This window comes from Rattus norvegicus, chromosome 13 (genome assembly GCF_036323735.1).
Source record: "Rattus norvegicus strain BN/NHsdMcwi chromosome 13, GRCr8, whole genome shotgun sequence".
Classification (NCBI taxonomy): domain Eukaryota; kingdom Metazoa; phylum Chordata; class Mammalia; order Rodentia; family Muridae; genus Rattus; species Rattus norvegicus.
In genome coordinates this window covers 22,442,634-22,465,246 of record NC_086031.1, presented here as the reverse complement: position 1 = coordinate 22,465,246, position 22,613 = coordinate 22,442,634, and the positions used below count along the sequence as shown (strand labels likewise).

Sequence of the window (22,613 nt, the reverse complement as noted above, 5' to 3'; positions counted from 1 at the left end):
TGCAGCTCTGATGCTCTCACCATCCAGGGCCAGCTCTAGCTCAGGATTTACCCCACTTCCCTCATGCACACAAAAATCACTGCTTTCCAAAGCCTCCACGGGATGCAACTCTAAAACAGGTCCTCACAAGTTATGCCTTCAAACCCATTTCTCTCCCCCAAATGCTTGCCTTCCTATAGTTTTATACCCACGTGCATTTTCTCTCAAAAATAAGGCATTATATAATTCACACATCACAAATATAACCCTGTGAAGATTACCAGACATGATTTTAGCGTATTGGCACAGGCATATAGGAACCACAGCTGTTTAATTCTAGTATATGTTTTTCCTATATAGACCTAGCTACACTAGAACTTGTTATGTAGATGAGGCTGGTGTTTAATTCACAGAAATCTGATTTCCTCCTCCTCCTCCTCCTCCCCCTCCTCCTCCTCCTCAGTATTAGGATGAAAGGTATGCACTATTTAGTCCATGTAACCCCCTGTTTTATTTTATTTGTGTGTGTGTGTGTGTCTGTGTGTGTGTGTGTGTCTGTGTGTGTATCTGTGTGTGTGTCTGTGTGTGTGTCTGTGTGTGTGTCTGTGTGTGTATCTGTGTATGTGTCTCTGTGTGTGTCTGTGTGTGTGTCTGTGTGTGTGTACATGTGTGTGTCTGTGTGTGTGTCTGTGTGTGTGTGCATGTGTGTGTCTGTGTGTGTGTCTGTGTGTGTGTGTCTGTGTGTGTGTCTGGTGTGTGTGTCTGTGTGTCTGTGTGTGTGTGTCTGTGTGTCTGTGTGTGTGTCTGTGTGTGTCTGTGTGTGTGTGCATGTGTGTGTCTGTGTGTGTGTGTCTGTGTGTGTGTGTCTGTGTGTGTGTGCATGTGTGTGTCTGTGTGTGTGTCTGTGTGTGTGTGTCTGTGTGTGTGTCTGTGTGTGTGTCTGTGTGTGTGTCTGTGTGTGTGTATCTGTGTGTGTGTCTGTGTGTGTTTATCTGTGTGTGTGTGTCTGTGTGTGTGTCTGTGTGTGTGTATCTGTGTGTGTGTGTGTGCGTGTGTGTGTATGTGTGTGTGTGTGTGTGTGTGTGTGCGCGCGTGTCCGCACGCGCAGGTGTCTTCCAGTTAAACATCTGGGTTCTCCATCTTACCACTGACTGCACTGCTCACCAGCAGAGAGCAAAGCCCAGCCCAGATCCTCGGGGCCCCTCTCAGCAGCAAGCCTGCACTTGCCTCCAGCTGTCCAGAGCTAGGGCAGGACTCAAGCAGGCCTGGTAGTCAGAGGGCAGCTAATACTATTGGTTGTGATGCTACTGATGTCACAGCTTATAAGAGCATTTTCCTGATGCAGTGTGACTTGAGGAGTTCCCCAGGGGATGGTAGGCATCTGGCTCCTGGTGTTAACGGCCGACGCCCATAGCCGGCTCTTTCTGGTAAAGGTGCCGGATGCCTTGGGAAGTAGGTCTTTCTGGATGACTGGGTTGAGAAGTGCACACTCTGCTTCTCTAGATCTTCCTCTGTCTACTTTTACTGTGCTCCATTTCCTTCTAAAACCCAGAGTCAGAGGTTTGGGAGCACAGCTGTCTCCGTGACTCAGGCCAAGCCCAGTTACACCTTATAAAGCAGCCATTTCTTGAGGAAGGATACAGCCTTGTGTGTGATAAAAGTGAAGAGGCAGCCGCACACCTCAGTACAAGCCTCCGCCCACTTCCGCCCACGTCAGTCAACTGCTCCCTTTATCTCCCCACACACAGCCAGGGTTACCTTTGCTTGTTTGGTGACATCCTTCTGGGACTCAAGAATTGTGACCTGTGACCCACTTGGGAGACCGAGACACTCATAACTACTGCCCCAGGGTCATCGTTTGCAGTGAGTTGTACGGGGGTATTTAGGGGAATGCAAACTTTCTAAGAACTTGTCATTCTTAGAAATCTAAAAAAAGAAAAAAGAAGAAAAAAAACACACTAGGCAGTGTAATGAGAGGGCCATACTGTAATCAATAAGCTAGAAAGTTGTATTCGGTTTATATAACAAATATCTGCTAACCTTAAAAAAGAAAAACAAAAAACAACAACAACAAAAAAAACACTTGTCTTGACTTCACAACGAATATTAGAGTCTGAACACAACGAATGCGCAGATGAGTGACCATGGCAAGACGGTGTACTGCATGCTGGGTTTCCTATCTCACTCCACATGTCTGTGTGTGCGTGTGCGTGTGCGTGTGTGTGTGTGTGTGTGTGTGTGCTTTTGTATCACAGCAGACACAGGCTGGTATTTGGCTTAACAACTGACAGAATCTTCTAGAATAAATATGCCCACAGTCTGTGCAAGGATTGGGAAGAGACAGTAAATGATAATTAAGTTTCTGGGGGCCACAAGGTGGCTCAGAGTGTAAAGACGCTGCCACGCCTGGTGACCTGAGCTTGATCACCAAGTTGGGGAAAGAGAAGCAACGTCTCCAAGTTGTCCTCTGTGTCTCTACACACGCTCTCGCACACACGCACACTAAATAAAGACGTGTAATGAACATTTTATGGCCCCTCGCAATAAAGCCATAGCTGAAAAAACGTGCTTCTGTCAGGGAGCCAAGAGGACCTGTGTATAGAATCTCTCGGGAGGGCTGTCTTAAATGTCTATTTTCTTCAGGCTGTTAACCAGCCCAGCTGTAGGGAAAGTCATTATGGGTACTAAAATTACTTTCTCCCTCCAGTGAAAATTCACAGTGTTATAGACCATTGCAGAAGGAGGCTTGACCCTCCCTGTCAAGTCAGTGGGAAAGAACCTCACCCAGGACAGATGGGGGGTTTTCCATAGACTGTGTTTTATAAAATGTCATCCATCTGTGACTGTATTTGAGAATCTGGTCATGATTTCAGAAAGGAGGGCATCAAATTTCTAAATGCTATGGTTGAACTAAACCATGTAGGTTATTTTATTTTTGTTTTTTTAAAACGAGTAATTATTAAGAGAGAAAGTAACACTTTGCTTCATCATCCTTCCAACCTGGGGGGGAAATCCTTCCATAGGCCTGTGAGGTTGCATGCCCAAAACAAACACAAAAATGGAAGGCAAGAATTGTCCTCTGCCCCTCGTGCCTGAGTGATGCACCCTCCTCCACATGAGACATTCAATTTTTAAATAAAAGTTTTTTTAAAAGTCCTCTCTGGGCATTATTGGGACTGATCCTACCCTGAACAGAACACAAACAAATCCGCACATGCAGACGACTGGAGAATGTCCTACTGTGAAAGGCTCTGCTCTGAGAAAGTCCTTCTCCCTGAACCACCTGTCCTGCTCTGCCCCTGACAGAGCACCAAAGTCAGCATTTATGATGCAAGCAACCCACACACAAATGTTCTCAGTTCTCCTTTCTCTTTGGGTGTTTCTTTGTTTAGCCCTGACGGGTCTGGAAGTCACTATGTAGACTGTGAGGTCTCAGACCCAGGACAGAAGGCTAACTGAAGTGTCCATCAACATCAAGGCAGACCTGGGCATCAGGCTCTCCCAGCATCCCTCAGTCTCAACCTGCTACCTAAAATGACTGGCATATCACACCACCTACCCTACCTTCTCCAGCCCAGCGGCTAGGCTGTCTTGCAGCACCTATTTAATCCAGCCATTTTGGCTACCTGGCCCTTTTTGTCTATTCTCACCCTCCAGGCCTCTCGGTTTGTCTCTCCCCTCCCCCTCCTCACCTGACCTAGTTCAGTCTGGTCATGCTCACTCTGGACTCTCCCAGATGTCCCTGCCTCTGGCCATTTATAAAAACTTTTCCTCCACCAAAGCTTTGTATTTCTTTATGTCCTTTCCTTTTCTTTCTTTTTCATTCATAGACTAGGCTGGAGGAGCCTCTCTGAGCTCTGCCTGCCTCTGCTTCACAGGTGATGGGATTAAAGATAAGCCAGCTGCTCTCATTCCTCCTTGCTTTCTGTTATCTTTTCCTCTGCCAGCTGAGGGGACAGCCAGGGACGACAAAGTGTCTCCTCACAAGCAGATCTATTGATAAGCCAGCATGCACACCCTCTGCCTGAGATGGCCAAGTGGCCCTCTAGGTTTGCCTTCTTAGTGGCTTCCTCTGGAAGTTTCCACTGCCTTCCTGTTTCGTTCAGTTTTTTTGGTTTGTTGTGGTTGTTTTTGCTTGACTATTTGTATTCTTCGCAATGCTATGGATGGAGCGCAGCCTCTGGAAGGCCAAATGGGTGCCTCGGACTTTAGCCGGGTTTGTCCCATGTTGGTAGCACCACTTGTAGGGACATGGTGGGGGGCCTGCGTCAGCTCTGTCACAGAGCTTGACTGCTTGGGGAGGCAGGAGGTGGGAAGTTGACTGTGCTTACCCCACACCATCTCAGGGCAGGTGTCCAGCCCTAGGGAAGCTTCAGGACAAAACTCCAGGTCTGGGGAAGGGCAGTCTGAGGCACAGGACACAGCTGGAGCTGGCTTGGGGGTCCCTGAGCCTGCAAGGAGGCCAGGGCTGTCTGGTTCTCAGGCCCTTGGGCATCCAGGTGCCACTGGGATGCCATGGAAGAGCTGAGAATGGAGTGGGGGCCGAGGGGCTGGGTCTAGCCTGGGGCTGGGGGAGGAAGAGGGGAGCTCTGACTGGTCCTGAGGGGAGAGTCCTTGGCTTGGTTTGGCTTGGTGGTGGCCATGGCTGGGGGCTGGCAGCACAGAGAGGATTTCCTCTTGAGATTAGATGGCAGCTCTGTAGGAGAAGGGCTTCTCTACAGCTCCTCACAACTACCGTCCCTTCAGGGTCACAGGTTGAGCCTGTTAGTTCAACCAGGAATCAGGGTGTCTTTCATAGGTTATAGTGACAGAGGCCTGCCTGGTCAGAGGGCCTCTAAGGGTATGCTTGGTGGTCTTGGAATGGGCTTCCAATTTGGTCTGGACAGAACAATGCCCAGTGTTACATTTCTATAATTTGAGGATTAAAAGGGCAAAAATTAAAAAATTCTTAACATGTACAACACTGCTCATAATTCTGTCCATCCTGCTGGCCTGACAGTTGGGTGCAGTAAACCAGGACAGTGACTCCACGAAAGCCAGTGGCAGCAGTCCAGAAACCGTCCTTTCCAGTAGGTGGTGGGAACAGAATTGCTTAACAGCCGTTGCATTGGGTCTGATTGCCACGGACCAGTATTTCCTTGTACACCTGAGCAGACTTGCTGGTATAAATTACCTCCACCCACCCTTCCCTGTGATGGCAAAAGTAAGGCGTGTCACCAGAGGAGGAAAGAAAAGTCCTGAAGACTTGAGGGCGTCCCTGTGTGCACTCACTTCCCCTAACATGGTTCCAAAACACGGGGGCTGTAGAACCAGGCAAAGACTCCTGCTTTACAAAGCATGGTTACAAAGCAAGAGGTGCAGCTTCATGGGGCTGAGCTGTGACATGTTTCCCTGAGATCCTCATGAGTGGCCCAAGTCACGTGTCGTTTTGTGCCAGGGGTTCAGTCAGTTGCGAGAGAGTAACTTGGTGTGGACACGAGTTTATCCAGTGTATCTGCCAATAAAGCTGCTGCTTGATTCTTTCTGCTCTTGACTCTTCAAATAGGACATTGACCAAGTTCTGATCAGGTCCCTAGCTTTATGGTCTCGCTTTAAATAAACTTTTAAGTCGATTCCTCGGTCTTACGGATGTGGAGAAAAGAGAAGACTCGATTTCTTTTGTGTAAACAAAAACTGCATTTTCCATTTCTGAAAAGCATTGAAGAGACACCCCTGGAAACCATGCCATAGACCTAACACAGCAAAAGCAGGGAAGCATCTGGAGATCTCTGGAATACTCCCAGAGTGCACTCCACCTGAGAGAACCTTCTGGGAATTTGGAGTCCCAGGATGTTGCAGCCTGGTACAAAAGAAGTAGATTTGGGGGGTGGGGGGAGCTGGGGATGCAGCACAGTGGTAAGAGCAAAGCAAAGCTCTGGCTTCCAGGCACAGTACTACAAACCCCCCAAATATAGAGAATTCAACCACTCCCTGACTGTTCACAAATAATCCATTTCGAATAAATACATTTTGATTCAACTCTTGAATGAAAATCTCCTACTCAAGTGTGACTCAAGTATTTGTGTGAAGCACAGTATGGAAAGAACTTTGTTTGAGAAGGTTGTGAAGGGGAGTGTGACCCCCCACCCACCCTGTAATTACCCTGATCCTAAATTATTTAGCCAGAATGCCTTTGATGAATGCGTGTCCAGGGCTGACCTTCAAGACCTCAGCTTGGAGGCCTTCCATCCCCGCTGCGCAGCTCCTACCGGTGGCACGAAAAATTACAAAGACAACTGGTTTCTCCCCACATACAGACTATGTAGAGGGGCAGGGCAATCGTTTATATATTCTCTCTACAAATAGTAAGAAAAGGCATTCTGTTGCTGCTGATTTATTTTTGTTTTTTAATTTAATTTTGTCTTTTAATTTAATTTTGTTTTTTATGTCTGAGTTTAATCTAGTCTAGGTTTAGCAAGAGACCACCCTCTCTTTTATAATCTGTTACCACCCCATGGCCAAAGGCATCTGTGCTGAGCTCTCAGTATTGGCTACAATCATGACTAAATGACAGGCAGGCCTGTCTCTGCCCTCACAGAGCTTTCTTACCAGGTAGCCACAGGCACAGGGCAGGAAGGGAAACTAGTGGAGAGTCCCCACAACAGCCAAGCACTGGAGACATCCACTAAGCTTGCCCAAGACGCAAGGGGAAGGAGAAAGGCACGGTCCAGGCATGGCTGATTGGGTAGGTATGTGCCGGGAGCAGGAGGAGGGAAGCGGAGGCTGATGGGGAAGACAGATGCAGGCTGAGCCTGGAAGGAGAATACATAGGATACTTGGCCTTCCAGGGAAGGGCTGCAAAGGCAATATTGGGGAGAGAGGAGAGTCTCTTGAGTAACTCCTTGAATCACATCATGAAGGCTACTAAGACACAACAGGCAGCAAGTTGGTGGCGGTACTTCTGGACAGCTAAAGAATTAGGATCCTGAGTTCTGGGGGAGAGAGGGGGGGGGAGAGCACAAATATTACAACTGTCTTGTATTATGAAATGCAGGACCTGGTTCTTGTGTTTGTCCTTCCTCTGCTGTTCTAAACACCTTAATTTTTAGGAAACTGTGTTTTATGAAGCAGGCTGAGCTGCTCCGTGAAGATGCTTCACTCCTTTCTCTAAGCCAGTAGAGGAGGAACAGAAGAAAGGGATATCCTAGAGAGTCAGGGTATCTTTAAAACAAGACTTACGGCATAGAAATAAAGTCATCATAAAGTAAATACAAATAAAGGGTGTTTTTAATCGTGGTGAAATAAAATTTTCCATTGCCATTTTAACCACTTAAAATGCACAGTCATTGCCACTTACTAAAATTGGCATTGGTATAACAGTATCCAACAATAGTCTACCTTTTCCCAGAACATTTTCATCTTCCCAAAGAGAACCACTATAACCATAAAGTAGTACCTCCTCACCCTCTTCCACCTGCCTCACAACATCTTCCATAGACATGGAAACATGCAATGTCTACTCTTAGGTGTCTGCCTGTTGTCACTCAGTATATGGGCAAGGCTCGTCACATTGTATCATGTACCACAGTATATCGGCAAGGCTCCTCACAGTGCATCATGTACGCAACCTCACTTATATGCCTAGATAGTATTCTACCACATGGATATGCCACATTCTGCTTACTCACCCATCCGGTGATGTCTATTTGGGCCTTTTCTACCTTTTGGCTACGTCAGCAACACTCTAAAGAACAATGACACACACATATAGTTGGGGTTGTTTTCAATCTTTTAGGAGTGTAGCTGGAGATCACATCATCATAAATCATGAGTCACATGACTCGAGGCTTAGCTTTCTGAAGAGTTCCCACACGGCCTGTCTCATCTTACATCACACCAGCAAAGGGTTCTAGCTTCCCCGTATCTTCAACCATTTGATTTGTTATTTTTCTGCTCTTGTGTTGTTATAGTTTGTTTTCTGTTGCTATAAGCACCATGACCAAAAAGCAACTTAGAAGAGGGAGGGGTTTACTTCAGTTTATAACTCCTAAGGACACAGCCCCTCATCAAGAGAAGTAGGATCTCAAAGCAGAAACATGGAGGCAGACGCCATAGAAGAATGCTGCTTGTTCTCTGGCTTACTCTCAAACTTATGCTCAGCTCACTTTTTTATGTTACCCAGGATCATCCGCTTAGAGATTGTGCCACCCACAGTGGCATTAATCACAATCAAGGCAATCTCGCTCAGACCAAACCAACTTTCTAGGTGAATCCAGGTTGCTTAACTTGACAATAAACCAACCAACACAATCCACCCTTTGTCAGCTTGGCACATCACTGTTAAACCTTACCCAAGACTTCATGTTGCTGTCATAATATAGAATACATACAGTACAACTCTAAAAGTCCCACAGTCTTTTAAATTTCCAACATTTTTAAATCCCTAAGGTCTTTTTAAGAATTTAACATCTCTCAGATGTAGGCTCCTTCAAAAAATAATAAAATACACAGTTTCATATTCCTAAACAGAAAAACTGAGGCATAGAAACAATCAGATTTAAGTAAAACCCCAGTATAAACCCAGATTCCAACATCTGGAACTCATTCATGGTCTTCTGGCCTCCATGGGCAGATGCCTCAGTTCTGCAGCTCTCCCAATGGCTGCACGCACAGCTTGAGTCAGGCTCTGCTCAACTCTACTTCCACAACTCTTAGCAGATACCCATGGTCCCAGCATCTCCTAGGATCTCCATTTGTGACCAAGACTGTGCCTTCACCAGAGGCCTTTCCTGGCCTCTCTTTGGTGACTCTGCATCAGGAATGTGCACCCTTGCTTTTCGAGCACATTAGCTGTTGCCACTACCTGCACACCACAGGCATGCCATGTCATTTTCTTTACCGGGCAGGAATCACAGCCTCCGTGTTCTGGTTTGAAGGCGATTGTTCCTGCCAAACTCACCTGAGGCTTAATCCTCCAATATAACTTTCTTTTGGGAAGAAGGTGAGTGACGGCGCCCTTTGTGAAGATGCTAACACTGGTTCACCTCAGTGGTTTGGGTCTTATGGGAACAGATTAGTTCTCAAAACAGAAGGCTGCTACAAAAGCAAAGCCTGACCCCCTCTGGGTCTCTCTCACTGTAGGGCCTCCCCTGAACACACTTGATCCTCACTGCTTTTGAGCACTTCCTGACTATGGGATGTCAGGTACATTGCTAGGATACAGCCAGAGGGGGAGGTGTCATTTCTAGCTACCAAAACCATGAACCAAGTGAATCTTTTTCCATATAAGGTTCCCAGACTCAATCATTTCCTTGGAACAACACAAATGGACTAAGATAAACTGCCACACATTTTTATATCTTAACTGTTAATCATGACAAAATACACATAATACAAAATTGTCTATCTCAACTATTCTGCCAAAATGTTTTCATGAAAAATATATCATGCACAGAAAAAAAAAATCTGATGTCACATTTGAATTTAAAAAATAAATGCTTACAATGAGTTAATGTAACCTACCACAGGTCTTAATGCAATGATGTGGTTTTAATGAAAACAGCCCCATAGGCTCATATGTTTGAACTTGGTTCCCAGTTGGTGGAATGGTTTGAGAAGGATTAGGGAGCATGGAGCTATTGGAGGAGGTGTGTTGGTGGGGGTGGACTTTGAGATTTTTAAAAGCCCACACCCATTCCATTTGGCTCTCTCTCAGTGTCTCAAGGTTGTCTTCATTGTGTGAGCTACTTCTCCAGCACCATGCCTGCCCGCCCGCTGCCATGCTCTACACAATGATGGTCATGAACTCATCCTCTGAAACTGTAAACAAGCCCCCAGTTAAATGCTTTTCTTGTTCATTGTCTTAGTCGTGGTATTTTATCACAGCAGTAGAAAAGTAATTGAGACACACAGTCACCATTTTGCCACCCTATTTGCCTTACACATTACTTCGAAAGCTGGTTTTTATTGGCCGCATCAGCATCTTTGCCCTGGACCCTCTCTGACTACAGAGACACTCCTTTAAAGAAAAAGATCGACAGGCCCTTAGCAAAGGTCTGCAGATTCTGCTCGACCTCCTTTCTTGCATTCTGTACTATGCTTTTAGTATCTCTGCTCCTCGAAAATAAAATAAATGGCCTGAGGGGAAAAAGAAGTCTCGAAGTTCAAAACTTTCCACCTTCTTCTTTCAGAGGGAGGAAGAGCACAAAGTTCTCAGCTGTGGGGTACCTGGAAGACGGTTCCAAGAAGGTTGTTTCTGAGACACGGCAGCAATCAGGAGCTTGGGCTGTCAGACATGCTTCCAAGGGGTCGCTATCCTCTCTGTGTGAGAGCCGACCTCGGCTCGTCTTTGCCACTCTCTGCTTGCTTTCTTTAATAGTTTATTAGAGATAAAAACCTTTCCTATGCAGTAAAAATCAGTGACTTCTCTGCTTGGCTTCTAGGAGCTCAGTGACCCACTGACTCCAGGGTCCTTCCAGGCTTTCCTTCCACTCTAGGGATGCATCAAGTTGTCATGGTCATGGACACTTAAAGGGGCCAGGGAAGGGACAGCCTCACTAAATTCAGATCTCCTCCACTCTGTGGAAATCATGAAGTTGCAGATTCTGGTCCAGAAGATTTGGAGGAGACAGGAGACTCTATGTTTCCTAAGTTGATGATCTGAATGACAGGTCAGGGTCACATCAAAACCGACCTGAAGGCCAGGCTCTCCAGATGTCCAGCGCCTTGCACACCTGCTCAGCCCTCCCTTTAGTCATTCCTGGCACTTTCTCTCAGCAGCCTGACCCAGGACTCTCGATCTAGAACACAGACGGGCCTCTGACCCTTCATTTCTCAAACTTCCAGGGTTCAATCAGCCTCTGAACTGAGATGTGAAACTGCTCATCTTGACCATTTTGCTTAACTCTGCTCTCCCTGCACCTTCCAGGCTGGCTGGGTGGTCTTATGCACTGGGGTCACCCCTGTTCTCGTTTCTTTGAAATTCTATGATTGCTTTTCGATTTTTTGCCTCCTGGTAATGTGGATGCCTGGACTATACCTTCAGCATTTCATTTCCACAGACACCAGTAAGATATACCCAAAGTATTTCCACTGGGCCACTCCTGACCAGCCCAGGGCCTGGAATCTGGGTATGTATGCACATATCTGTTGACATAAGGGACAACATGTACATGGAACATAGTGTTTCTTAATGTTCCCAATGCTGTGATCCTTTGATACAGTTTCTCATGATGTAGTGTCCCTAACCAAAACACTACTTTTGTTGCTACTTCATAGGTGTGAAACGTCATTTGCCTACCCAAGGGGTCGCTATCCACAGGATGAGAAACACAGATGTAATAGATATTAAACAATTTCTACCATCCCTAGTGTGGTGGTTTGTATGTGCTTGGACCAGGGAGTGGCACTATTAGGAGGTATGGCCTTGTTGGAGGAAGTGTGTTATTGTGGGCATGGGCTTTAAGACCCTCATCCTAGCTGCCTGGAAACCAGTATTCTGTTAGTGGCCTTCAGATGAAGATGTAGAACTCTCAGCTCCTCCAGTCCCACATCTGCCTGAATGCTGCCATGTTCCCACCTTGATGATTATGGACTGAAACTCTGAACCTGTAAGCCAGCCCCAATTAGATATTGTCCTTTATATAGATGATTTGTAATTCCTGGACTAGACTATGCTCAACTAGCCCATTAGTGAATCCCCAAAGGCTCACTGTGGGCTCACACCTTCCCTTTATAGAAACCCCTAACTGTGCTTCCTGCTCTGGATCAAGTTCACATCTCAAGCATGAACTTGGAAAAGACTCATCAATTTGGGGCAAAATCAGAGATACCCTCGGGGGAAAGAGCTGTAAAGTTCAGTTTAGTGATTTCTTCCAGGACCTGAAGCCTCTTCTGTAATGGTGACAGCTCACAGAGCTGTTGAACACACTACATAGCTTCTGGGTCCTTTTGTGCTTATTGGACAGTCCAGGAAATGGAGAGCCAGCCCCTGGCTCCGCCTATGACCTGGTCCACACACTTACTCTTAGCACAGAGGAGCCTGATCTCCTGTTCTGCCCTCCCTCACCCAAGAGGACCGCTTTGCACAGTCACACTCACTAGCTATGTGTTTGGAGGCTTTGGCCATTTATAACTATTTTAGTGGTTATTTTATTTATCTGCATTTCAGATGTTGTCCTCCTACCTAGTTTCTCCTGCATAAACCCCTATCCCCCTCCCTGCTGCGTCTATGAGGTTCCTCCCCAACCCACCCACCCACTCCCTCCTCACTGCTCTAGCATTCCCCTATGTGGGGCCATTTGTAATTTTTACAGATAGATTAGGTCCCAGTATCTTGGTCTTCAGGAATTTTGCAGGTAAAACCTGGCTGTTGAGAAGAGGGATGTTTCTGCACTCTTTTCAATCTCAAATTGTTTGACCACTGGAACTCAATGGGGTAAGTTTTGAGGCACAGTTGTATTCAAGTCCAGATACGGCCACAGTGAACTCGATTTTTCTGCCTGCATCTCACCTTTCATTGTCAGAGGCCAGCTTTTCAATTTCACGTCGCTTCATGACACCCACACCATCCTCGTGGGCATCAGCCATCACTGACTGAGGGAACTGAGGACCCGAGAGTGACCCAGAGTGTTCCCTACCATTCTCTACATGTGTTCTCTCTCCACACCCGCACATACTACCCTCAGATGCCTTTCAAGGAACTAAAACACAATGGAAGACATGGAAGACGGTGTACACCATACACAGACATCAACACAGAGCCCCGGGTCAAAGGAGATATGTTAGTGCCCTTGAGTCATTGTTCTGAAGAAAGCACCTGATGGGACAACGCAAAGGAAAATGATTCCTTTTCCTTCACAGCTCAGAGGTCTTGAGGCTGGGAAAGCCTTGGTGGAACACGGGAGTCAGTCCATCTCATGGGAAGGGAGGCAGAGCTGGGGACAGTGGCCTCCAAGTGTAGAATGTGTCGCCTATGTCAGGGAGTGTCCATCTCTGGTACTCTGCAACTTCTCTCATACAAGTGCCAGTTACAGACCTAGAAACTCTAAATCTAGACAAGTTGTCCATGGAAGGGAACAGTCCCAGAAGGTGTACTCAAACTCATTGTAATTGTAAGACTAAGGCACAAAGAACCTTGAGAAATGTCATTTAACTTCCTCCAAAAGCTCCTTAGCCCAGACACTTCCCCCCCAGGCAGAAGGCTATGTGAGGTCTCAGATCTAACCCCAAGTCTAGCAGGCAGTGGCAGTGGATAATGAAAGTGGGGGGTTAAGGGGACAGTAGGGCTGGTACACAGTGTCACTCAGGTGTGTTGGTATGTGAGTGTGACAGCAAGGTGGCCTGTGTTCGGGGTGGCAGTAGGGCAGAGTCATCGTGGCTTAGCACCGTTTGCTTCTGGGGTTGCAGGACAGAGAGGAATTAGGGGTGCCTGTGCCTGAGGAAGTAGCAGGGATTCTGTGAGTCACACCTTTTTTTCCTTCTGAGTCAGGGATCAACTGGCACATGGAGCCTGGGTTGAAGGTACTATGTGTTCTTTTTATCTCTTATGGCCTTAAAAGAGGGCATTTTCATTTCTGCTCATCATCCAAAAATTCCTCAAGAAACACATCCTCTACTAGAGAATACAGACCCAAGAAATGAATCTTCCAGAACATTAACAAGCTCATTTCTGTCTAGCCTTTGTGTGTGTGTGTCTGTGTGTGTATGTGTGTGTATGTGTGTGTATGTGTGTATGTGTATGTGTGTGTATGTGTGTATGTGTGTATGTGTGTATGTGTATGTGTGTGTATGTGTGTGTGTTTGTGTGTGTATGTGTGTATGTGTGTGTATGTGTATGTGTGTGTGTGTATGTGTGTAAACACAAGTGCACATAGAAGCCAAGGGTCAACATTGGATGTCTTCCTTAATCACTTCCCATCTTTAATTTTGAGATTTGTGACATATGATACCATGCATGCTAGGGCATGTGAATGTGGGTACACATACCTGTGGCGTGCACAGAGAACAGAAGATGGCATCAGGTGACCTCTTCTCTTTCCCCACCTATTCCTTTGCAGTAGGCTTCCCCAACTTCTGGACATACATGTTCTCAGCCAGGCTGGAAGGCAGCAAGTCCTAGTAATCCTCCTGAGTGCAGTAGACACACTTGGATTGGGCTCGGAGGTGTGCACGAGATGCCTGGCTTGCTATGTGGGTGCTGGGGTCCGCGAGATTGTTCAGGAAGCCCTTGCAACCACGAGCCATCTCTGCAGCTTCCACCCAAAGGTTTCAAGACGGATCCCTCACTGATCCTGAAGATCACTGGCTGGCCAGCACCCAGGCTCCTCCTAGCCCTGCCTTCTCAGGAGCTGGATTATAAAACAGGCACCCACACCCTCGTTTGGTACAGTGGATTAGAACTTGGGTCCTCTGACAGCTTGCTTCTGTCCTGCATTGACTGAAGAAGGCTTCTCTCTGCACCCTCTGTCTTATCACAGAGGACCCAACAAGGGACTCTGAGGGGCTAAGTTCATGGCCACCAGAGCACACCTGAAAGGAGTTCCACCTTTGTCCCTTGCCAGGTGTGTAATCACAGACTTTCCCAGCCTGTGTATGTCTCAGTGACATACTAGTCCCTGCTAGTGGGTGAGACAGATAAAACTAGCATGTGTGTGACACACAGGAGCGGTCAACAAGTGGCAAGTGCTTTCAACTAGTTCAAAGTCATATCCTGTTAATGCATCACTTAGCACAAACATTTTCATGAAACCCACTTAGCAGCTCCTCACCTTGATCAGGATTGCTGGAAGAAGGTGGCGAGAGGCAGGCTGGGACCTACCCTCTAGCTTCTGACTCCGGTGTGATGTTTGCAGGTAGGGATGGTACTGGAGTCAAAGACTATAGTTGGAGAATCCTACTGCCTGATGTGGACAGCCTGCTAGATCTCAGACCCACAGTTCTTCCTCCACAGCCCAGATCCTACAAAATCCAGCTCCTCTCTCTGGCCAGACAGTCAGAAACAAGACTGAACAATGTTTTTCTCGGATATGCTCTAGTGGCCATACCTCCTTTCCTTCCAGCCCTTCCCTCTTCTCCTCAGAATCCATGCTTGAGGACTGGGTCAGTGTGCTGTCAAGTTTTGTCAATTTGTCACAAACTAGAGTCACCCTGCAATACCTCAGTGAGGATCTGCCTCCGTCAGATTGGCCTGTGGGCATATCTGTGGGAACGGTTTCTTAATTAGCTCACTGTTGATGATGCCAATCCTAGGGAGGTGGTCCTGGGTCAGATATGAAAGCAGGCTGAGCAAGCCACAGCTAGGAAGCCAGTAGGCAGTAGTTCACGATGGTTTCTGCCTTGGCTGGGATGGGTAAGCCAAATAAACCCTTTGTCCCCAAGATGCTTTTGGTTATGCTGTTCTATCAGTTATAGAAACCAAATCACAGTAGTCAAATACCAAACTCCCAAACCTTTACTGCAAAGCCATCTTTCTCTATGTTCCCGGTGTGTCTGAGACACTCGGGGAGGTCAGAAACTGCTATCCAGACCCCAGCAGGGTCTGTAACACCCCAGGGAGCCTGAGTTTTGCCAGGAAGTGTTAAATGGGTGGCTACTGCCTTGAAAGAGATAAAAAAGAGAAGCTCACCAAGAGGTTCAAGGATCGAGCATGGCCAGCCCAGGGGTAGGAAAGCTGTGGGTAAACAACCTTGAGCAATAAAAGCATTAGAATAAAGAAGACATTGACCCTCTAGAGAACAAATCTGGGGGAAATGGGCTCAATGGAGGCTTGTTGGGGTTAGATGTGCTTTATGAAAGTTCCCCAGAGTCGGGAATGTTTAAACATGGCACAGGGTGGTGAGCGAAGATATGACTAACTCCACCAACAAGCACTGGAGCCCTTACCTTGTTTGTCTAACTGCGTCTGATAAAAGAGAAGCTAAGGGGCCTGGGCATGGGTTTGGCAACTGCTGTGCTGTAAGTCAGACACTTTCAAGTTGGGTGCTAACTACCCAGCTTAGTTAGTTAGAAGTGAAAGGGTCTGGGGAGACGGCTCAGTGGGCCAGTGTTTGCTGCATCCGTATGCGGACGGGGTTCAGAGCCTAGCACCAAGTAAGAGTGTCCGGCAGGGCCCCACTTGTCTGTACCTCCAGCACCACAAACGGGAGGCTGACAAATGAAGAATTGACTCGGTTTTCTGGCTGCACACACATGTGTGGTGCCCATACATGTGTGCATATACTGTGGACACATACATCACACTCACCCGGGAAGAAAAACTAAAGTAAAATAAGATATGTAATCAAAACTATAGGGAAGTGATCCATTTCCCACTTGGGAGACAGGCAAAAACCCTGGCCTCGCTGAGCCCAGCCAGGCTTGCACAGGGCAGGCAAGGCCACGCCCCTTTCCCTCTGCTCGGTTTAGGGATCACATTCACCAAAAGCTGGAGTTTTTCTTCCTCAATTTTAATGGAAAGTCTTCAGATTTCTGCCGGCTCAGGGAAGTGGTCCTTGTGCTCTGATACTGTGAATGGGAATGGAATTGGCTTCATTTCTCCGCTGAGCTGAAAGGGTCTGTATGTTGTTTTTTTGGGCAGGAGGGGGTTGTAGTCAGTTTTTTCCTGAAGCTTACCAAGGACTTCCCTGTCACCTGCTGGCTTAGGAATTTTTTTCTTCGTGGAATCTGGGAGGTGCTAGGCAGAGAGGAAAGCAACAGCAACCTGCCAGGAAAGGGACCACACAAGCGAGAAGTTGGGGCCAACATAAACATCGTTGCCCAACAATGTTTAGGAGGTGGGTGATGGCTCTGGGCTGCTGGGGAGACAGGGGTCACGGCACACCTGTTAGGATGCTGTGCCCTCGGGCATCACTCAGCTGCCTATCTCTGTCTCTTCTTTTCACAGTGGGGTGTTCATCCTGCCTGCCTCATCCTAAGACAGCCCTAGGGCAGGAAATGGCTCTTCCGGAACACACATATGCCCCACCTAGTTTTGGGGTCTTTAGATGTTTACTGGGGAACCTCAGTTCTGGGTTGTACACACTACAAGTTAACACTTTGAATGTCACCTTTATGTGAAAGAAAAGTCCAATTTCACATGAACCTACAAACGCTTTGGTTTAAAGTAACTACTTCTAAGTTGGGAAAGATTGGATTGAAGAGGCGAGCTCTTTGTCTAGCGTCTGTCCTGCTGCTGCTTGCTGTCTTGAGCCTGAGAGCATCTTTTACCACCTGCACCACAGGCAGACATAGCATTCAACTCCTCTCTCACCACTGCCCTGACCTGATTTGAGCCTTCTCTAGCTCTTCCTTGAACCAAGGCCCACACCAGCCCCGGCTACCCCTCCCCTTGACACCCAAATCTGGTCAGGTCTCTCTCCAGATCATGAGTAGCAAGATTATATCTGAGCAATTCTGCTTGCACTTACAGCCTCATCCTGCTTAACACCCTTGAGTCCAGGAATGCTGGCCTCTAGAGCTCCAGAAAACTCAGTACTAATGAGCTCCCCGTGGTTCCTGGCCCCAGAAGACAGGCTCAGCTGCCACCTGTCTTTCCTAGCATCCACTTCGGGGTTGGGACACTCCACACTGAAAATGTCCCACTGTGTTCACATGACTACAATTCTGGTCTCCCAGTGAGGCTTTGTCCTTCTGTCTCTTTTAGTCTGTTACAGTGTCCCCCTTCCCTGCTCATAGCTGAATGCCCCCGCTTCATGCAGCAACCCCCAGTAATCAAGGGCTGAAGGTTGATGACAGCCAACAGAACAAAAGCAGATATAAAGTTGTCATCAGGCAGATGAAAAGAATGCGTTTCCACATGCTGACTGTGGGTTCTTTGGGCGGCTTCTCAGACAGAATGGGAACACACTGCTGTGAGAACAGCAATATCAGCCAGCCCTCTGGTAACAGAGGCAGACTGGGAGCATTGCGAGTGGGAGCTGGGGAAGGGTAGGGGTGAGGCATGGGGGGTGGGGTGGGGTGGGGATAGAGCCTGGAAGGGAACACTGGCAGGAAACACATCTCGTTCATCTCTCAGAATCAGGACAGAAAACACCACAGGACTTCCAACTTCAAAGCACCTGACCAACTTCGGAGGGACCAAGCCTGTTGGCAGAAGCCCACAGCTCCTTCCTGGTTCCTCTGGCCTCAGTGTTTGTGAGCAAACAGTATGAGCTGAGCTTGAACTGTCTTTCTAGCTGTGGATACTCAAGCACCCGGAGGGAAGCCTAGCTGCAGAAGGAAAAACTGTCCAGGTTAGAAACCTGTCCCTTCTCAGGGATACACAGTGGTAGAGAGAGCTAGGGACTTGTCTGCAGCCAATGCCCTTGTAGGTGAAGAACAGAAAGTCGCAGGAAGCAGAAGAGAAGCCATCAGCTCTTGCGAGGTCAGGAGGAGATGCCAAGCATGAAATAGTTGGACAATGAGAGCTCTCAGGGAGTGCATGGACTCACCACATGGGGAAAAGCACAGACATGCCTAGAATCCGTCACACACCCGAGGTGGGAAAACGGCTCACTTCCCCGCTTTGAACTCCAAAAATAAAAAAGCTCAACGAGACTTTTTTTCTCATACTTCCATAGTAGATAAAGTTCACTCTACATCTTCTCAAAACAGCACTCTAGAGAGAGTGGAGTCTGGAACTCCCCTTTGCCGGGACTCATAAAACAGTGATTTATCGACCTTCAGAGACTCCATTGTTATCTTCCTGGTGTAGGAACAACTGCAGGGTAGATAATGAAAAAGAAAACTCATAGTCCCCGAAGGACGAAGACAATGCTTCTATTACAGTCCAGTAGGCCAAAGGAACAAGAGAGGAGAGGCATCTTAAGTCCTAGCAACCCAACATCTGAAAGCTCATAACTGTGTGTCCATGTTCTCAAACACAAAGCAAATCCATACCCAGGTCTCCCCACTAAAATGAGCTGGTGTAGCACACAGCACAAATGGAGCCACACCCTAGGGGATTTCCTTGGAAGGGTTCCCATAGGCTTTTCCAGAGCCTCCTTGTTTATAGTCTGCCTTACCACCTCAATAAGGGCTGTTGTCTGAGTTATCTCAAAACTATAAAGGTTTAATACCTCATCTGTTCGGTGCGTTTCCTGAATTCAGGGCCTGTGCTAATCTCTAAGGTCATAAACACTGGTGGTTTCTTGTTGGCAAGATCCCTTTATGTCTAAACCACAGCGCCATCCCCTTGACCTAGAAAGCTTTCTTCCTGACCCACCTCTTGGATCACTTCTTCTCTGAAGCTTGATTTCCCCATCTGTCAAAGCCTTCTTGAGAAAACTCTTCCTCCAAAGCACAACTCCTCCCTCCTCTGTCCTCCTTCCCCCTCCCCTTCATCCTCCCCCTCTTCCTCCAATGTGCTTTTCTTATCACACACTTCTTTATGACCATTACAGCTTCTCCCATTTTCTTTGCCTTTAGACTCTAACCTGGGCAGATCCAATAATGCATTTGCCCGGTTTCTGAACGGCATGTTTAACCCTCTGTAAATGGCCACTGGGGGAATCAGCCCCAAGGTCTTAGGTAACCTGGTGTGTGTGTGTGCACAGTGATCTCAGAGACAACTGTGCAACTGAATGAACAGACAAACCACCAACATAGGACTTAAGACTTTTTAAAAGCATATTTTCATTAGCTTTGGAGACATTCAGTTGTCAATACAGACAGACAGTGTGGACTTCACTGGTGAGGCTTGACACAAACAAGGCACCCTGGAGCACTCAGGGCCGGTCACCTAAGTGGAAATGGTCGATACAGAAGTCTGCGTATGGTTCACATGTGTATAACTAATGCTCAGAGTCAATCTGTCTGAGGATACTGCCATAGTGTCCTCTGAAGATAATTTGCATTTTAGTAGTACATATTCCCAGTAAACTTACTGGGAAATGGCTTCTCAGGCAAACATACCAACTGATGAACTTGCTGAACTGAGCTTTACCCTCAGACCCACAGGTTGGAAGGATAGAGCTGTCTCCCATGTGAGTTATCCTCTGACCCAGTGGTTCTCATCTTTCCTCATGGCTTGACCCTGTCACCAAGTTCCTCATGTTCTGGTGACATCCCTCTCCCCAACCGTAAAATTATTTTCATTGCTATTTCATACCTGTGATGTTGCTAATGTCATGAATTGTAATTTAAATATCTGATATGCAGGATATCTGACGTACAACCCCTGTGAAAGGGTCATCGGACCTCCAAGGAGGTGACACCCCACACGCTGAGAACTGCTGTGAGTCTGCTCTTTAGCCCACACCTCACCTTAAAAATATATATTTCTTGCTACAAATAAAAATGGGCGTAATTAAAACATCTCAAAGAAAAGCAGAAGGGAAGTAGAAGGTAGAGACAGGATGATCTGAGAGATCAACTTAAGCCACATTCAGTCAGTCCACCGTGCCCACGAATTCTGCGCACAGATCAATCAACTGCTGATCAAAGATACGACTTAAACTCTGTGACCAAGCTGAACATGCAGCAACTGTTTTGGGTTAGGTTCACTACGTAGGACAGCATAACAAGCCCTACAGAGCACGCACACTTGTCCTCCTGACGTGAGAAAAGCAAAGGAGGTTGGGTAGGTCAGTGGCAAAATGCTGGTCTTCACGGACCAGCTCCTGGACTTGGACCCAGCACAGCCAAAAACACACTCAGCACATACATGCACACAGACATACATACAAAATAGGAGAGCTGCCGGCCAGTTCCAAACGCTGTGCTACTCTGTTATTAGAATCAAATGTGTGTACTTTTTTCTTCCTCTTTTGCTGTGTAGTCAGGCAGGTTTTTCCAATGCAGCAAACTATTGCTTAGAGAGCCAGGTTTTTTTTGTTTGTTTGTTTTGTTTTTTGTTTTGTTTTGTTTTTTTTAAAAAGGTAGCTCCCACCTGTTGAACACTTCATTAAGCAAGCAACATTTGAAGTGCTTCAAATGTTCGATTCTATTAGGTCCTTCCTCCTTGTTCTCCCTCCCCCACTCTAAGAGACCCATTCTGCCAGAAATGAAGTAGAATGAGCCCTTTTACTGTTCTGCTAGGTCTCCCAGGACAGTGACATTCACGGAAGCCTAAGACTGTTTTAACAGAAGAAGGGGGATCTAAAACTGCTGAGCCAAGAAACCTCACTGACATTTTCCCTTCCCTCAGAGAAACCCCGCAAGCGCACATGATGTTTAGCGGGCTTCTGAACAGCTCAGTCCAGCCAGGCAGAAGTGAACGTTTGGCTTCGTGCTTGGGATGGCCACATTGAATAACGGTGGTAAAGAAATCACTCCTGGGAGCCCCGGTGAGACCCCTTACTGGCCCAAGCTCTTTATAAAGCCAAGCAGTAGCAGCTCCTGGTAAGAGTAGAGGACGGACCCTGCTCGGGGTTCAAGGATCTGGGACATGGACATTTAGTTACAGGAAGGGGATTCTCCACACTGACTTTTCCCTCCTCCTCTAGGCTGCTGATGGTGCCTCAAGAGCAGCCAGAAAGGCCCTGGTCTCTAAGCACTGTGCATCCCAGTTACACCTTAACGTCCATCAGCGCTGGGCCCAGGCTCATCCCAGGTGGAAGCAAGGACTACAAGGCTTGTTCTTGGCATCAATAATAGCTCGAGGCGCATCACTACCCTAGTTTCTTCCATGGCAAAGACATATTTCATCCTAACATGGTCAAAGGTTTCTAAGCACAAGCAATTCCTGCCGGTCCACGAGCTATTTGTGGGGAGGAGGGAGGAAAAAGGAACACGCAAAAAGGAGAGCTTGTCAGCCTGGCCGAAGAAACTTCCAAATACTACCTCTCTACACATCCACTACACCCCCCCTACACTTCTCCACCTTCGCGGTGGGGGAGATGGAGAGAAAACTAAGCTAGGGGACGGCCTGAAAACCAAGTCAGGGACCCTGAGCTCCCAGGGATCTGCGTGGATTGAAAGCACACCCCTAGGTTTTAGGAAGGGATCACTAACATGGTCTGTGCATACAATCTCGCTGAGTGTCGCCGACCTTTGGAAGAGCCTACTAGGTGTACCTGGAGAACCAAGGTAGCACCCGAACTCCGTGCTCTGCAGATCCCGTGTCCCGGGGTCGGGGTTCAGCCTTCCAAGCCCCAGCACCCTCCCAGTTGCCAACCCTTGGCTCCACGCACCAGCTGGGGTCTCCATCCCCTGATCCCCGAGTCCCAGCTGGTGTCTGCGACGCAGCGGCGCCAGGGGTCCTCGATCCAAGGGGACGGCGGGCGACAGCGGTGCGGGTCCTTACCTGCAATGGGAGGAGCAGCACGCAGAGCGCCAGCAGAGGCGCGGGAAACTGGCGGCGCCGCCGGGCGCGCGGGGCCATGGCGCGGTGCGGGCGGGCTGGGCGCACGGCCTCTCTGGACCCGCGGTCGCCGCCGCCCTCCGCCCGCCTCGTCCCGCCCCGTGCGCCCGGCTCCGCCCGGCACCTGCCCCCGCGCCGCCGCCGGGCTCCGCCAGGGGGTGCCCAAGCGTGGGCTGCGGTGGCACCCGGTGGAGATGGCTTCGGCATTCCACGAGTGCTTCAGACCCGCGCGGGATCCCGGCCGGGTGTCCCCAGGCTCTGAGCTCTCGGGTGCAGCACCTGCGGGCAGGCGCTGGACAGCCCTGCCAAGGTTGCCCTTCGCCTTTAGTGGACCCTGCCTTGTCGCCCCTGCCGGACCCTGCCTGCAGAAGGTGTA

At 48.0% G+C, this 22,613-nt stretch overlaps 1 protein-coding gene across 2 annotated transcripts in view; it reads right to left on the bottom strand.

Moving 5' to 3' along the window:
- The window catches only part of Tnfrsf11a (TNF receptor superfamily member 11A), a 58,328-nt gene extending 36,011 nt beyond the window's left edge, over nucleotides 1–22,317 (bottom strand). Inside the window, exon 1 of one of the 2 annotated variants that reach the window (XM_008769487.4) lies at nucleotides 22,181–22,317. Coding sequence is in view for 1 of the 2 variants with exons in the window: in NM_001271235.1 (NP_001258164.1) it covers nucleotides 22,181–22,258 (78 nt within the window). In the remaining variant the exon portion in view is untranslated. The remainder of the gene's footprint in view (nucleotides 1–22,180) is intronic. The other variant, NM_001271235.1, reaches the window with a different exon arrangement.
- Between the last annotated feature and the right edge of the window lie 296 nt (nucleotides 22,318–22,613).